The sequence below is a fragment of the Pan troglodytes genome, chromosome 12 (genome assembly GCF_028858775.2).
Source record: "Pan troglodytes isolate AG18354 chromosome 12, NHGRI_mPanTro3-v2.0_pri, whole genome shotgun sequence".
NCBI lineage: Eukaryota > Metazoa > Chordata > Mammalia > Primates > Hominidae > Pan > Pan troglodytes.
In genome coordinates this window covers 74,852,091-74,869,747 of record NC_072410.2, presented here as the reverse complement: position 1 = coordinate 74,869,747, position 17,657 = coordinate 74,852,091, and the positions used below count along the sequence as shown (strand labels likewise).

Below are 17,657 nucleotides of genomic sequence, written 5' to 3'. Positions count from 1 at the left end.
CACTTTGCACATTTTAGTTAATAAGCAAAACAAAATGAATATACTCCATATCAAACACTTTGCAGAACTATATATAAGCCACAGGTAAGAAAAGAAAATACAAACCTGCAGCAAATCCATCAAATATTCTGTTTTTCCTTAAGATTGGATGACTATTAGTGCTGATGAGAACACCTGCTTGAGCATTCCTGAAAATATCATTTTCTTCAAGGAGACCTATAATAAAATATTTCCTTAGATTAAGGCTAATGCATACAACAGACTACTAACCTTTTGGGTGGTATTTAGGTTTGCTTTTAGTTTCTTATTTAACTGCATGGTAAAATTCACAGGACTATTTTTTCAGCCAAAACAAGTTTATTAGCAATTCAGAGGTATTAAGGATCTAACAAAATTGCTACAATGACGGGTAAGAGCATTCTGACCAATAATCTGCCATCTCCATGATAGCAGGGACCATGCCTAAGTTTACTCACCACTTCATCTTCAGAGCCAGGTTCATAGGTGATTCTCAATGAATATTGCTGAATTAAAGTTAATTCCTTTGAAATATTTCTAGAACCTCTGTATCCTCTTTGTTTTTAGTTCAGGCAAGCAAGCCCTTATTTCTGGCCCTTATTACTATAATCATTTACTGATGAGTTTCCTTTATTCCAGTTTCATCTGCTGCAGTTTCCAATCAGTTAACTGCAACTCTTATCATGCGTCTTTCTCTAACAAACTACTTTCAGAATAAAGTTTAATATCACCTTGCCTTTCAAAATATCCCTCCAACCTACTTGTTTGTCTTAATGTGAGACATGGTTTTATTTCTGTAGACATTTAATCCCTCTGGTATTTCACATTATTGACCTAAACTTTCACCTGGATGAGTGGGAAAAATCTGACTCAGTAACTTCTTGGGGTCCTCCTCCTGTTCACTCCCTGGGTATTAATATTTCTGGGTTCTGTCCCTCATTTCCCTCTGCATACTCTTTGGGTGATCTTACATCTTGCAACTATTACATATACACTGTTGCTTTTTTATTTTTGAGACAGAGTCTCACTCTGCCACCCAGGCTGGAGTGCAATGGTGCGATCTTGGCTCACTGCAACCCCTGCCTCCGGGTTCAAGCAATTCTCCTGCTTCAGCCTCCCAAGCAGCTGGGATTACAAGCACCTGCCACCACACCTGGCTAATTTTTGTATTTTTAGGTTTCACCATGTTGGCCAGGCTGGTCTCAAACCCCTGACCTCAAATGATCCACCCACCTGGGCCTCCCCCAAAGTGCTGGGGTTACAGGCATGAGCCACTGCACCCGGCCACTGTTGCTAATTCTTAAATCTATTCCTTTAGCTTAGTATAATCAATCACATTCTGGTCATAACCAATTTGGATATTCCAGAAGACAACCTTGGATTCAATGTTTAAAAACTGACCTTACTAATGTTTTCCAGAAACCATTTCCTATATAACTTAACCTCAGTGAAAGGTAGTCACCCACCCAAATCAGAATCCTGAGCACCCATCATATTTCACTTTACTTTCAACCCCCATATTAAATCAATGACCCAGTCCTGTTGGTTCCACCCTTTTTATAGAGATACGGTCTTGCTATATTGCCTAGGCTGGTTTCCAACTCCAGACTCAAGTGATACTCCTGCCTTAGCCTCCAGAGCAGCTGGAAGTACAGGTGTGAGCCACTGTGCCCAGCTGGTTCTGTCCTTTTAAGTATCATTAACATGTCCCACCCCCTGCCCCCCAACCTTTTCACACCCTTATGCTATCATTTTAGTTTAGGCTCTCATTATTTATTGCCTGAGTTATTTCAAGTCCCTGTCTCTAATCTTGATTATTTCCACTACACCTCAAGTGCTATTGCTAAGATGGAGTCCAAACTCCTTACTGCATATGGAATACCTCATGATTTGGGCCTTGCCCCTTCTGTAGCCTCAACTTTCTGTACCTCTTCCCTTACTTTCAGTTTCCTCTAGACTTTTGTTTACGATGTGCTCCACTCCATCACACTATACATTTTATGGATGTGCTGTTTCATTTAGCATATCTCTAGCATCTGTATCATAGTAGTTGGTACAGAGGTGTTAAATCAGTATTTAAAGAATAAAAGTGAAATAACATCTGGAATGGTCTGTTCGCCTCTCTCAAACCCAATTGCCAGTAAATATCTACTCATTTTTCAAAACACGGCTCAAAAGTGATTTGACTTGCGTGAACCATTTCTCAACACCTTGCAAATAAACCATTCTGTATTGTGTGTCTTCACTATATTTTGTAAAAACTATCTGAGATACGTCACTTTACTGAATTACTAGATTATAAGCTCCTGGAGAGTCTGTCAATGGAATCATCACTGCTTGGCTGTAGTATTAAATTTTGTTCATTAAATCTTGGTATGTTAGAGTAATAACTAGCTATTCTATGTAAGATATGTACAAATGTTGGGTTATTGACATTTCAGGAACAGTGATAGATTTGCATTTGGCAGCTCTGTGAATCTCTGTATACATGCATCTGTAAGGGGCAGGCACTATGGAACTTTTGCCTCAATGCAAAGTGAGTTGACCTTTATGAATACCAAACCAGGCACATCTTGGCTTCATTAATTCCACTCTCCAACAAACACAGTTGAAAACAGTTACAAAAGCAATACCCGTTTACTAAAGACATTTTCAGATATTTACAGATCAATTAATTTCTCACATCTATTTCTATAACTTGACTTTGAAGTTTATTATAATCATATTACTATTCTGAATTTTAAAAGGTCCAGAGAATGTAAACAAATTCTATCTTTAAAAAGGCTTACTGACAACTGCAGACTCAAAGTGGCTACAAAAGGAAAAGTATTGTAAACATTTGTCTCTTAACTCTAGGCACTAATCTCCTAAACCAGTTCAACTTGATAAGGAAAAAGACTTGAGATTCACTCATTTATAACTTAGTTAGCAATGTCATTGATCATTAAAGATATGGAAGAATAATGGAAAACTGGATTTTTCACTAATGCAAAATTAACAACAATACCTCGACCCCCATTAAATATACAGATGCCACCATCTCTTCCATCATGGATTTTATTTCTTCTTAGTGTAGGATTACTATCTGTCTTAATCCAGACTCCAGCCATTGCATTGTCAAATATTTCATTGTCTTCTATACAGCCTAGACCTATAAATGCAAAAATGTAGGTTATCTAGAAGGTATATTTCTTTTTAATTTTTTTTTTTTTTTTTTTTTTTGAGACAGAGTCTCTCTCTGTTGCCAGGCTGGAGTGCATTGGCGCGATCTTGGCTCACTGCAACCTCCACCTCCCGGGTTCAAGTGATTCTCCTGCCTCAGCCTCCCAAGTAGCTGGGAATACAGGCGTGTGCCACCATGTCCAACTAATTTTTGTAATATTTAGTAGAGACAGGGTTTCACCATGTTGGCCAGGCTGGTCTTAAACTCCTGACCTCGGGTGATCCACCCATCTCGGCCTCCCAAAGTGCTGGGATTACAGGCGTGAGCCACCGTGCCCGGCCTAGAAGGTGTATTTCTAAAGTTTATTAACACAGAAAAAAAGATGACAGATTAAACATACCAGAATTATAAACTAGAATTCCACCATTCTGTCCTCCCCAGATTTTGTTGCGTCTGATTTTGGGGTTGCTTCCAGTCCTGTAAATAGAATAGACAATAATACCATTTCAATAGCTTCTACTCCCATATTTTCATGTTACGTGAGGTAAACAGTGGAGAAATCCACATAAGTCACTTAGTAAGAATTAACTATACAATGGAGTCCAAGATGCCCTGAGAAGAAAGTGGTTTAATTTTGCTTAATCCTGTACTTCCCACAGAACATACTTTACTACAGATTATTATTGTAGAGTTTCCTAACATGTAAACTAAATGGGGTTATATTAAGTGACATATATTCCCCTCATATGTAAAATGAAGGACTGAATTATAGGCATGCCTTGGAGATAACTGCAGGTTCCGCTCCAGACCACCATAATAAAGCGAGTATTGCAATAAAGAGAGTCGCGTGAATTTTTTGGTTTCCCAGTGTCTTTACATTATACTGTAGTCTATTAAGTATGCAATAGCATTTCATAAAAAAAAGCACATACCCTAACTTAAAAATACTTTATCGCTAAAAAATGCTCATAACAATCTAAGCCTTCAGGGAGTCTTTTTTTTTTTTTTTTTTTAAAGAGATGGGGTCTTGCTCTGTCACCCAGGCTGGAGTTGCAGTGGCATGATCATAGCTCACTGCAGCCTCGAACTCTTGGGCTCAAGCAATCCTCCTGCCTAAGCCTCCCGAGTAGCTGGGACTACAGGTGCACACCACCATGCCCAGTTAATTTTTCTATTTTTTGTAGAGATGGAGTTTTGCCATGTTGCCCAGGCTGTTCTCAAACTCCTGGCCTCAAGTGATCCGCCTCAGTCTCCCAAAGTGCTGGGATTACAGGCATGATCTGCACCTGACCAACTGGCAATCTCTTAAAATAAGACAATTAAGTTTGCCACATAGACTGACTCTTCCTTTCACGGAAGATTTCTCTGTAGCATGCAATGTTATTATAGCATTTTGCTCACAGTAGAATTTCTTTCAAAATTGTTGTCAATCCTTGCCAACCCTGCTACTACTTTATTAACAGGCTTATGTAATATTCTAAATCCTTTGTTTTCATTTCAACTATGTTCACAGCATCTTCAACAGGAACAGACTCCACCTCAAGAAAAACCACTCTTTGCTCATCCGTAAGAAGCAATTCCTCATCTGTCCAAGTTTTATCATGAGGTTGCAGCAATTCAGTCACATCTTCATGTTCCATTTTCTAATTCTACTTCTCTTGCAATTTCTACCATGTCTGGAATTAGTTCCTCCACCAAAGTCTTATACCCCTAAAGTCATCCATGAGGGTTGGAAGCAACTTCTTCCAAACTCCTGTTAATTTTTTTTTGTCCTGGCCATAAAAACATTTATTTTTGTATTTAGGTTTGATGAATGAACAGCCACGCAGAAATGTGATTGGACACAAAGGATCTGACCTAACAGTGACGGACAGAGTCGGGAAACCCAGCAAAGCCGCTCTGTACAATTCCCCTTCCCCTGGGTACCCCCCTCGGGAATGAGGATCTTCCAGGGAGAAGGGAGAGAGTGACCTAGCTAGGTTTTATGGCTGGGTTTGAGAGAAAGGAATTCTAGTTTCTAAGACCTGCTTTGAGGAAAAGGAATTCTGGTTTCTGGGACTCAATTTGGGGGAGAAAAGGAGGCAGGAACCAGGAGGGAAGGACAAAGACCTGGCTTCTGAGGCCTTCCAGTCTCCTCTGGGTCAGAGTAGTCCGCATGCCAAGGTGCCATACTTTGGGGTTTAATGAGCCCTGACAGCAGGTCCTTGCAGATTTCACAGGTAACTTGTGATCCAAGTAACTGGCTTTCAGTCCCCCAATTTCAGAGAACTTTAGCAAAGCCTGGTTGAAATTGGCCAAGTGTTAGAAGAACCTCTTCAAAGCTGAAATTCATAGAGTTCTTCAGCCGAGGGCGTAAGAATCCCAGATGTAAGGTTAGCAAGAGTTAGAAGTTCCGGAGTCTTCCCCGCATGCCCCAGCTCTTGAGCCATCAACGGGCCAGAAGCTCACAATATTTGATCCTCCTGTGGCTCAGCAGGGATGTGTTTTAGAGCAGCATGTTCAGAATGAAACTGGCGCACTTAGTCAAGCCTCGAGGGCCTTTTGAAGCCATGCGTGGCCCACGCTGGCCTCATGGGAACACAGGTGCTCCAGCACCCGATGTGTTCAGGACTAGGTAGGGGGGAAACTTCAGCCCTGAAAACATCCCCCTGCTGTCTAGATCAGCCTGCCCCATGGCCAAGGGCGGTGAGAACCCTGGCGACCCCTTGGGTTGCACCTCTGCCAGTACTACAGTTTTGCACTTTGTGGGCAGAATTTTTTTATTTTTTATTTTTTTTTTGAGACAGGGTCTCAGTCAGTCATCCAGGCTGGAGCACAGTGGTATAATCATAGCTCAGTGCAGCCTCGACTTCCTGGGCTCAAGCGATCCTCCCACCTCAGCCTCCCGGGTAGCTGGGACCACAGGCGCATGCCACCATGCCTAGCTAATTTTTTCTATTTTTTACAGAGACAGGGTTTTGCTATGTTGCCCAGGCTGATCTTGAACTCCTGGCCTCAGGAGATCCTTCCACCTCAGCCTCCCAAAATGCTTGGATTACAGCACTTTTTCAGATCTCCTCCCAGGAATCATGAATGTTCTTAATGAAATCTGGAATGGTGAATCCTTTCCAGAGGTTTTCAATTTACTTTGCCCAGATCCATCAGAGGAATCACTATCTATGGCAACTACTGCTTTCTAAAAAGTATTTCTTACATACAAAGACTTAAAAATTGAAATCACTCCTTGATCCACAGACTGTGGGATGGATGCTGTATTAGCAGGCGTGAAAACAACAATCTCCTTGTGCATCTGCATCAGAATTCTTGGGTTACTGGGTGCATTGTCAATGAGCAGTAATATTTTGAAATATTTTTTCTGAGCACTAGGTCTCAGTGGACTTAACATATTCAGTAAACTGTACTGTAAATTCATGTGCTATCATCCATGATTTGTTGTTCCCTTTATAGCGCACAGGCAGAGTAGATTTAGCATAATTCTTAAGGGCCCTAGGGTTTTCATAATGGTAAATGAGCACTGCCTGCAACTTAAAGTCAGCAGCTGAACTAACCCTTAACAAGAGATCAGCTTGCCCTTTGAAGTCAGGCATTGACTTCTCCCCTCTAGCTATGAATGTTCTGGATGCATCTTCTTCCAATATAAAACTATTGAGTCTACACTGAAATCTGTTTAGTGTAGCCACCTTCAACAATGATCTTAGCTATATCTTCTGGGATAACTTTCTGTAGCTTCTATCTCAGCATGTGCTGCTTCACCTTGCACTTAGCTTTTTTTCTTAAACCTCATGAATCAACCTCTGCTAGCTTCAAACTTTTCTTCTGCAGCTTCTTCACCTCTTTCAGCCTTCATAGAACTGAAGAGAGTTGGGTCCTTGCTCTGGATTAGGAATTGGCTTAAGGGAATGTTGTGGCTGGTTTGTTCTTCTATCCACATCACTAAAACATTCTCCATATTAGCATAAGTCCATTTTTTTGTTATTATTTTATTTTGCTTTGAACCCTGAGAAACTAAGCAATAAGGTTGTTTTGCTTTGCTTTATCATTCATGTGTTTACTGGAATAGCATTTTTAATTTCTTTCTAGGACTTTTCCTTTGCATTCACAACTTAGCTAACTGGACAAGAGGCCTAGCTTTTGGGCTATTCAGCCTTTTGACATACTTTCCTCACTAACCTTAATCATTTCTAGCTTTTGATTTAAAGTGAGAGATATGCAACTCTTCCTTTCACTTCAACACTTATAGAGGCCATTTGAGGATTACTAATTGGCCTAATTTCGATACTGTTGTGTCTCAGGCAATAGGGAAGCCTGAGGAGAGGGACAGAGATGGGAATGGCTGCTTGGTGGAACAGTCAGAACACACACAACGTTTACAGATGAAGTTTGTTGTCTTGGGCGCAGTTAATGGTGTCCCAAAACAATTACAATAGTAACATCAAAGATCACTGATCAGGGTGGGTGTGGTGGCTCACGCCTGTGATCCCAGCACTTTGGGAGGCTGAGGCGGGTGGATCACCTGAAGTCAGGAGTTTGAGAACAGCCTGACCAATATGGAGAAACCCCATCTCTACTAAAAATACAAAGTCAGCCAGGCATGGTGGCACAAGCCTGTAATCCCAGCTACTTGGGAGGCTGAGGTTGCAGTGAGCTGAGATCGTGCCATTGCACTCCAGCCTGGGCAACAAGAGTGAAACTCCGTCTCAAACAAACAAAAAGGATCACTGATCAGAGATCACCATAACAGACATAATGATAATGAAAAAATGTGAAGTACTCTAAGAATTATAAAAATGAGACACAGAGACAGGAAGTGAGCACATGCTGCTGGAAAAAAATGGCAGAGAGATCTGCTCAACACAGTATTGCCACAAAACTTCAATTTGTGAAAAAACACAGTATCTGTGAAGCACAATGAACTGTAAAGTGTAATAAACAGAGGTAAGCCAGTATATGATCATTAGTACTGCTAGAATTCCAAAAACTTAAAATATTAGAGGGGTATCAAAAACTATTAATTTTACAGAAATAGCATAAAACAGAAGCTTCATTTTATTGAGTGCCAATGATATGCCAGGCATAATGCACAAGTATTTTAATACAGACTTCCACTCTCCAAGTATGAAGGATCATATTGGCAGCTGATGTGACTCTCATAGTGGAAAGCAGAACGGTGGAAGTGAGCTCGTATGGCACATGTGCCAGTGGCTTCTGTCCTCACCTAGACCAAGGAAAGCTACATTCTGACAATTTAAGTCAAGATTATTTTAAGAATGTGAATATATATACAATAGTGGGATAAAGATTGGGCATTAAACAATAAGCAAATTTCTTTTACACACCCCACATACTCCTAACTCCCTCCCAAAAGATAGCCAAATATGAAAACATTTACCTTATCTGAACCCCTGAATACATATGATTATAGATATCATTGTCTTCTAGCACTCCATGTCCATTGTCATAAAAATAAACACCAACCTAAAATTAAAAAAAAAAAAAAAAAGCTTTTTCAAGGGACAAGTATTTACAAAACAATGTATTTCCCATCCAAGAGTCCAGGCTAATCCTACCTGCTTGCCACTGTGTATCCGGTTTCTTCTCAGTACTGGAGTGCTGCCAGTTGTCACCCAGACTCCAGCTAGAGTGTTACTATAAACTTCATTCTCTTCTATTACTCCTTGTCCCTTTTCATGCTAAATAAAAGTTACACTGGTTATAATATTTATCTTCTATAAGCAAGGCGTTTATACTCTGTTACCCCCTTTATAGACAGTTAAAAATTTTTCCATTTTTGTTTTTTCATCCGAGTAAGGAGGTAATGGCAATATTCTTTTGTTTTGTTTTGTTTTGAAATGGAGTCTCGCTCTGTCGCCCAGGCTGGAGTACAGTGGTGCGATCTTGGCTCACCACAACCTTCGCCTCCCAGATTCAAGCAATTCTCTGCCTCAGCTTCCGAAGCAGCTAGGATTACAGGCGTCCGCCACCACGCCTGGCTAATTTTTGTATTTTTAGTAGAGATGGCGTTTCACCATCTTGGCCAGGGTGGTCTTGAACTCCTGACCTCGTGATCCACCCGCCTTGGCCTCCCAAAGTGCTGGGATTACAGGTGTGAGCCACCGCGCCCGGCCAACATTCTTTTTATGTAGCCTCTACCTGAGTTTTAAGCTTTCAAAAATTTTATACTGTTCTTTAAGTGGTTTTATACTTTTAATATCACAGTAAGAGTAGCCGTAGCATTCAATTTTCTTTAGCAAAAGAAATTAATTCACCCTAGGATGTGTAACAAACTGACGACCTCTCATTTAGTAATAAATTAACAGTTACTTCAAACCTATTTCTGGAGAAATCAATTCAAAATGATATGGCTTCATGTTCCCAAAATTTTTACTTTTAGCAGGTAACTGAGGACATGTGCATCTCTAGAACCATAAATGAAAATTAAAAGTAATGCCTTGCATAAGGACCTTTTTGAAATTTCCTACATTTTCTTACTTGAATCAGTTGCAAAATTTTAGATACCATGAGTGAAGACGATTAATACACAGGTTTCAAAATTTTGAAAGTTATTATATTTTAACATAAATTCAAATGAAAAAGTGGCAGAACTTCGTGACTCATACAGTAGTCATACTCGTAAAATTCTGGTGTAACAAATATAATAGACTGCAAATGAACTGCTGCTGAGGCTAGCCCATATTGCCAATAATAAAGACTTTAATAAAAAGGTGTTTCTCTTATGCCTAAATTTAGTCAGCTGCTGAGTAAATTTTACATAATTAAACACAAACTTAAAATCAGAAGTCATTAAGATACTGGCAGGGAGAAGAAGAACGTTATTTATTGTCTAACTATTAAAGACAGTCACAAATTCATACCTCAAAAGTTGAATATGGCCTACCTAAAAGCTTGAGGAGAAACCCTTTATCCCCATGGTTTTGATGCATGAGTTTATAGGGAACTATATACATTAACTTACCACATAAATCCCACCATGCTGGCCATCATGAATTTTGTTATGCCGAACAATTGGACAACTGTTTGTCCTAATTTGAATTCCTGCTAATGCATTGCCTATTTAAAAATAAAAGTTACAAGGTCAACATTTGTGAGCCTAGAGAATACAGTAAGGATTTTACATTAGGTAGTGGTTAAAATTCTTACACTAGAATTTTAGTGACCATTACAAGACAAAATTAAGAGAACTAGAAGTGTAAATAGATGCAGAGAGCTGCAGGCAGTATAGCATAGTTGTGCTATGCTATACTGTGCTATGCTATGCTACAGTTGTGGAGCCGAGCTGCCACATTTCGAATCCCAGGAATTCCACTTCCTGTGTGACCCTGAGTAAGTAATTTAACCTCTTTGTGCCTCTGTATACTGATCAGTAAGTATCTTTGTGCCTCTGTATCCTTATCAATATTTAATGGTATCTACCTCACAGTGTTGATGTGAGTATTATATGACTTAACTCAGGTTAAGATGCTCCGCAGAGTGCCTATACTTAGTAAAGCTTTATGTAAGTATTAACCACGTTAGAGTTACCAGAAGCGAAAGCCCAGGCACATACTGATGTCTGGCACACAGATATCTACTGACTGTTTGCTGATTTAATGTTCCTAAAACTTTAATGAGGAATAAATATTTTCTTTCTCTAATTAGCACAAAGTATATTAAACTACCACAGAAACAATTAACTATTAAAAAACAGAGTGAAACTACGGAAACTGCAGATATTCCTTGGGACTAAGGTCTTATTTATATTTTCATCCCTGGTATCTGGCATAGTGCCTGTGAATAAATATCACAGAATAATCTTTATTAAGCATTTAGGCCAGGCGTGGTGGCTCATACCTGTAATCCCAGCAATCTGGGAGGCTGAGGCTGAAACAGGCAGCTCACTTGAGGCCAGGAGTTCAAAACCAGCCTGGCCAACATGGCAAAACCTGTCTCTATTAAAAATGCAAAAATGGCCAGTCGCGGTGGCTCACACCTGTAATCCCAGCACTTTGGGAGACCGAGGCAGGCAAATCACAAGGTCAGGAGATCGAGACCATCCTGGCTAACATGGTGAAACCCCGTCTCTACTAAAAATACAAAACATTAGCCAGGCGTGGTGGCGGGCGCCTGTAGTCCCAGCTACTTGGGAGGCTGCGGCAGGAGAATGGCGTGAACCTGGGAGGTGGAGCTTGCAGTGAGCCGAGATTGCGCCACTGCACTCCAGCCTGGGTGACAGAGAGAGACTCCGTCTCAAAAGAAAAAAAAAAAAAAAGCAAAATTGAGCCGGGCATGGTAGCATGCACCTGTAATCCCAGCTACTCTGGAGGCTGAGGCATGAGGATCGCTTGAACCTGGGAGGCAGGGGTTGCTGTGAGGTGAGATTGTGTCACTGCACTCCAGCCTAGGCAACAGAGTGAGACTCTCTCTCAAAAACAACAACAACAAAAATTAAAGGGCAGCGCATGAGACTCACACCTGCAATCCCAGAATTTTGGGAGACCAAGGCGGGAAGATCACCTGAGGCCAGGAGTTCAAGACCAGCCTGGGCAACAAGGCAAAACCCAGCCTCCACAAATAAATGAGTGGGGCATGGTGGCACATGCCTGTAGTTCTAGCTACCAGGGAGGCTGAAGCAGGAAGATCACTTTGAGCCCAGAAGTCTGAGGCTGCTGTGAGCCATGTTTGTGCCACTGTGCTCCAGTCTGCACAAGAGAGTAAGACCTCATTTCTTTAAAAAAGAAAAAAAATAAAGAGCTGGATCAGTGCTTCCACTTGGGTAGTTTCAAAATGTTCCATCATTTTGCTAATATCAAGAAGACATACAAATCTGTAAGTTTTATAGAACAAAACCATATGCTTACCATAAATGTCATTTCCTTCAATAAGGCCTCGTCCATCACCAAAGATGTAAACTCCTCCTTGATTTCCATTAAATATAGAATTTCCCCTATAATTATGCGAAATAAAAAAAAAGAAGACATCTATTCAGCCAAACTTACTTGTTTTATACAACGGTAAGGCCCCTCATGGTCATATAACAAATTACATAACTTCTAAGGCCTCAATTTCTTCGTTATTTCTAAGGCCTAAGACTTTGGAAAAGTCAGACTACTATTTGAAAGAACATATGTAGCATTCTTAAAAATTCCCCTCAAAACAGCTAATACATTCAAAACAATTTTTTAGCTGATCTAGAAACATTTGATGACTATTAACAAGATGGAAATCCCAAAATCTACTTCCATAAAGCCAATGGAAAATAAAATTTGACAATTAAAAATAATTCATAGTGTTTGATTAAATTATAATACCTCTGGTTCTACAATTTTGGCTTATTAAGGGAAAATGACAGCTTGCAGTTTTTGACTTTTTGATAGTTTTAGTCTTTCTGGCCAAGAATCTTTGAGATATTTTTCCTGAATTATTCTATTTGCTAACTTCAGAAAAAAGAAGACAAAGTCCTTCAAGCTCCAAGGGGAGGTAACAGTCCTATTTACTCATCTATAATGCAGTCTGATGAATTTAAAATAAAAATCACAGCATTTGCAATTTTTCATAATATCACATATGGTTTATATCACTAATAAAAAGAAAAATAAAAACACCAAAAAATAAATCTGCAATAGCTATGGCTCATTCAGATGCACAGACTTTAACTAGGAAAATCTATTTTACAGTAGTCAATGTCTAACAAAAACTTTCAAGAGTTAAAGCTCAATATCTTGACTTTTAAGCAAACCTTGAAGTGAAAAAGTAATTTTCACCCATAATTATATGTAAATACCTTATTGTTGGGTCACTATTTGAGGTAATCCATACACCTGCAAAGTTGTTTGCATAGATTTTATTCTCTATGAATTGTCCTCTTCCTTTTTCATGGACATATATTCCTCCAGTCTGCCCATGGTGAATTTCACATCGAACCACTGTAGGGTTAGCATAGGCTTTTACTTCAAAGCCTGCTATCCTATTTCTGTGTATATTGCAACTTTCAAAGTAACCCTGAAAAATACAGAAATTAAATCTGTAGGTAAAGCCTACTTTACAAAAAAAGAAATGCCATTTAAAAAACATTTCAATGCATATCTAAAAATTAAGTATTAGAAACATTTAAGGCTGGGCGTGGTGACTCACGCCTGTTAATCCCAGCACTTTGGGAGCCCTAGGAAGGTGGATCACCTGAGGTCAGGAGGAGACCAGCCTGGCCAACATGGTGAAACCCCGTCTCTACTACAAATACAAAAATTAGCTGGGTGTGGTGGCTCACACCTGTAATCCCAGGTACTTGGGAGGCTGAGGCAGGAGAATTGCTTGAACCCGGGAGTCAGAGGTTGCAGTGAGCCGAGATTGCGCCACTGCACTCCAGCCTGGGTGACAAGAGCAAAACTCCGTCTCAAAAAAAATTTAAAAAAAGTTTAAGAATAAAAAGTAGGTATATATACTAAGCTTCAAGTAATGATCATGGAAAGAAAAAGATTTAAATGTTTTAATTTTTTTTTTTTTAACAGACAAGGTCTCACTCTGTTGTCCAGGCTGGAGTACAGTGGCACAATCATAGCTCACGCAGCCTCAAACAATCCTCCCGCCTCAGCCTTCTGAGTAGCTAGGACTATAGAAAGGCACACACCACCATGCCTGGCTAATGACTTAAATGTTTTAGCAAAACAAAGAACTATACATCCTCTAATAAGACCAAGTACATTCAAAGGCATGAAGGAAAAACAGCAAAACATCTATTCGATAAATGCAGACGAATACCATTAACTAGTAAGTACATATCCTTCAACAAAAGGTTAAAGTCATTAAGAATATAAACTCTGGCTGCCTTAAAAATGTCCCAACAAGTCAGCTTCTAAAAGTTGTGGCTGGGCCTCCCAGCACTTTGGAAGACCGAGCAGGGAGGACTGCTTGAGCCCTGGAGCTCGAGACCAGCCTGGGTAACAGTGAGACGTCGTCTCTACAGAAAAAGTTAAAAACAAAATTAGCCAGGTGTGGTGACATGTGCCTATAAGCCTAGTTACTAGGGAGGCTGAGGTGGGAGGACTGTTTGAGCCTGGGAGGTTGAGGCTGCAGTGAGCCGTAATCACACCATCGCACTCCAGCCTGGACAACAGAGTCTCAAAAATAAATAAAGGTTGACCAAAGAACACAATCAGAGTCTTAAAATAAGAGCAATTTTTTAAAAAAGTTCACCTTAGCCCATTAATAGAGAACTGGCTAAATACAATGTTTTTGAAGACTTATGTTCATCCTACACATGTTAAATGAAAAGAACAAGTTTTAAAGTAGTATACATTATGTATAATCTCAATTTTGTTTAAAGGGAATTTGAAGGATGGAACAAAAACGTGAGATGATTATGAGTGGTGGAATTATGGATAATTATGTGTTTCTTCATACTTTGAATTTCTTAAATTTCCTATATAATGGACATGTTTTACTTTTATAATGATAATGGAAGTTACCATAATTCTGATATCCTTAGGCCAAAGACTAAATGCAGACTGAATATTAAGAAAAAACGGAATGTGCTTACTCTCTTTCCTCTTTAAAATCCTTTCAGCACTAAGTATTTTTCTCATGTTACTTCCATGTATTGCCTTATATTATTTCTATATTTATATATGTCAATTTCTACCCCATTGTAAGCTCCTGTCTGGACTATTCTAACTTCTGGAGCAGGTATGTAAGACTTTACACACAGTAAGTACTCAAACAAGATTTGATGAATTTTTTTTGCCAAATTTAGTAGAGGTTAAAAAGGGGATATTCTGAATACTCTAGTATACTATATGTTTAACTCTTCAAGAAAACAGGCCTCCAAGAATAACATACAAAAGTAGTTTTCAGACTTCATTTTCTAATAAAGAACAAATTATCTATAAATTATATCTCTATATTTGGATTATAACCTTATTCTTTTTTAAAACAAATCAGGAGCTATATAAAAGATAGCGTCTTCAAATATAAAACTTTTTCTTTGATTTTATACAGAATAAAAGTGAATACACACTGGGTGTATAACTACACTGTTATGGCAAAACTGACCATCAAAAAAACAAAAAGAGGCTAGACAAAGAGACCTTAATACTAGATTATTCACCATTTCAGATGTTTTCACCCATGAGGAGGGAGCACAATTAGTATAACTCTTAGTCTCTCTCTGCCAAGAGGTGAATGACATATCTGGTGGATTTTTTCTTCTTCTTCTTTTTTTTTTTTTTAGAGACAGGCTCTCACTCTGTTGTCTGGGTTGGAGTGCAAGGGTGCAATCACTCACTGAAGCCTCAATCTCCTGGGCTCAAACGATCCTCCCCACTCAACCTCCCAAGTAGCTGAGACCACGGGTGCATGGCACCAAGCCTGGCCAATTTTTGTGTTTTTAGTAGAGATGGAGTTTCATCATGTTGCCCAGGCTGGTCTCAAACTTTCAGCCTCAAGCAATCCTCCCGCCTTGGCCTCTCAAAGTGCTGGGATTACAGGTGTGAGCCACCATGCCGGGCCGACAAATCTGACTGGTAAACTTTTACAGTGCTGCAAGCAAAATTTGATACCTCTGAATGCAGTGATACAGTAAAAAAAAATTGATATACACTGACTAAACAGTATTCAAATGCAAGGGATAATCTTTTTGTTTTCTTTAGGTTTTGATTTTACAGAGTTAAGAGACTCAAGTAGATCCACAAGTTTTTTTGTTTTTTTTTTTTGAGACGGAGACTCACTGTCACCCAGGCTTGAGTGCAGTGGCACGATCTCGGCTCACTGCAACCTCCATGTCCCGGGTTCACGCCATTCTCCTGCCTTAGCCTCCCGAGTAGCTGGGACTACAGGTGCCGCCACCATGCCCAGCTAATTTTTTGTATTTTTAGTAGAGACAGGGTTTCACCATATCAGCCAGGATGGTCTCGATCTCCTAACCTCGTGATCCACCCGCCTCGGCCTCCCAAAGTGCTGGGATTACAGGTGTGAGCCACCGCGCCCGGCTGATCCACAAGTTTTTTAAGGCAAATAGCAGCCCTCTCCCTCATTTCCTTTATCCAGAGGGCCCCACTTTTAATTCTTTTAGCTGATTCTTTTGATTCACCTCTATTTTATTAAGTAACTCACTGTACTTAGTCTTCACTTTCCAGTTTTAGGTATTATCCACTGACTTCTATTATGGGACAGCAGAATTTAGCTCTCCTACCTCTCTATCCCCCACAATATATACTCACACATTGTATCCTTTCAGTGTAGTTTTACCTTAATTTTGGTTAGATTAGTGTGCTATTCAGAGTTGAGCCATAAAATATGACTTCTTTGCTGCACAATTTTTTAGATTTTTTTCTCCTTTGCTTAGCTTTCTAGTGACAACTTTATCCTAAACTTGTTGCTAGTTGTCCAAATCACCTCTTCTTTTCATTTATTTTTTTGAGACAGAGTCTCACTCTGTTGCCCAGGATGGAGTGCAGTGGCCCAATCTTGGCTCACTGCAACCTCTGCCTCCCAAGTTCAAGCGATTCTCCTGCATCATCTCCTATAAATCACCTCTTAATACATTTACATTTATATTAGGTTTACCAATTTATCTTTCTGAACAGCTTTATTGGAGCTTTAACCTGCTCCAATCTGGTTGGCTGCCCTGGTCACAGGCATGCAGTCATTTACCACATTGTATTAATAAATTAGGTTAAGGATTAAATATGTCACTTAATTCCATCAAATATGGAGTTTATAATCTGTATCTTTTGTTTCAGAGTAACTTTCAAGAAAATAAAGCAGCAAAAAGTTTTCTTTTCTCAACGACCTTAAAATGAGAAGCCTCTACATTGGCACAACAATTTTACTACCTTTAGAAATGACAAAGATTGACTGACTTATAGTTTTATAATTTTGCAAGGAAACTTATTTTTATTATGGATTCAGTTAATGTAATTTTGCTTCAAGATTTTTTTGTTTGTTTTTGTTTTTGAGACAGAGTCTCTGTCGCCCAGGCTGGAGCGCAGTGGCGCAATTTCGGCTCACTGCAATCTCTGCCTCCTGGGTTCAAGTGATTCTCCTGCCTCAGCCTCCCGAGGAGCTGGGACTTTTGGTGTGAGCCACCACGCCCAGCTAATTTTTGTATTTTTAGTAGAGATGGGGTTTCACTATGTTGGCCAGGCTGGTCTGGAACTGCTGACCTCAAGTGATCTGCTCGCCTCGGCTTCCCGAAGTGCTGGGATTATAGGCATGAGCCACTGAACCCGGCCTGCTTCAAGACATATTTTAATAGAATGCAACTATTTTGTTAAGCGATACCTCTAGTACAAAATAAATCAATAATACAGAACTGTAAGAAATTAGATTTTTTTTTTTTTTTTGAGGTAGAGTTTCACTGACTCCTAGGCTGGAGCGCAGTGGTATGATCTTGGTTCATTGCAACCTCCAAATCCCAGGTTCAAGCAATTTTCGTGCCTCAGCCTCCAAAGTAGCTGGGATTACAGGTGGGTGCCACCATGCCCAG

At 39.7% G+C, this 17,657-nt stretch overlaps 1 protein-coding gene across 9 annotated transcripts in view; it reads right to left on the bottom strand.

The window, feature by feature from the left end:
• Nucleotides 1-17,657, bottom strand: part of FBXO11 (F-box protein 11) — a 98,486-nt gene that overhangs the window by 3,279 nt on the left and 77,550 nt on the right. For all 9 annotated transcript variants that reach the window (XR_010149531.1, XM_009442431.5, XM_003309002.7 and 6 more), the window contains exons 12-19: nucleotides 12,960-13,177; nucleotides 12,037-12,122; nucleotides 10,155-10,249; nucleotides 8,749-8,871; nucleotides 8,571-8,656; nucleotides 3,582-3,658; nucleotides 3,026-3,169; nucleotides 106-216 (exon numbers count right to left, since the gene is read on the bottom strand). Coding sequence is in view for 8 of the 9 variants with exons in the window: in XM_009442431.5 (XP_009440706.4) it covers nucleotides 106-216; nucleotides 3,026-3,169; nucleotides 3,582-3,658; nucleotides 8,571-8,656; nucleotides 8,749-8,871; nucleotides 10,155-10,249; nucleotides 12,037-12,122; nucleotides 12,960-13,177 (940 nt within the window). In the remaining variant the exon portion in view is untranslated. The remainder of the gene's footprint in view (nucleotides 1-105; nucleotides 217-3,025; nucleotides 3,170-3,581; nucleotides 3,659-8,570; nucleotides 8,657-8,748; nucleotides 8,872-10,154; nucleotides 10,250-12,036; nucleotides 12,123-12,959; nucleotides 13,178-17,657) is intronic.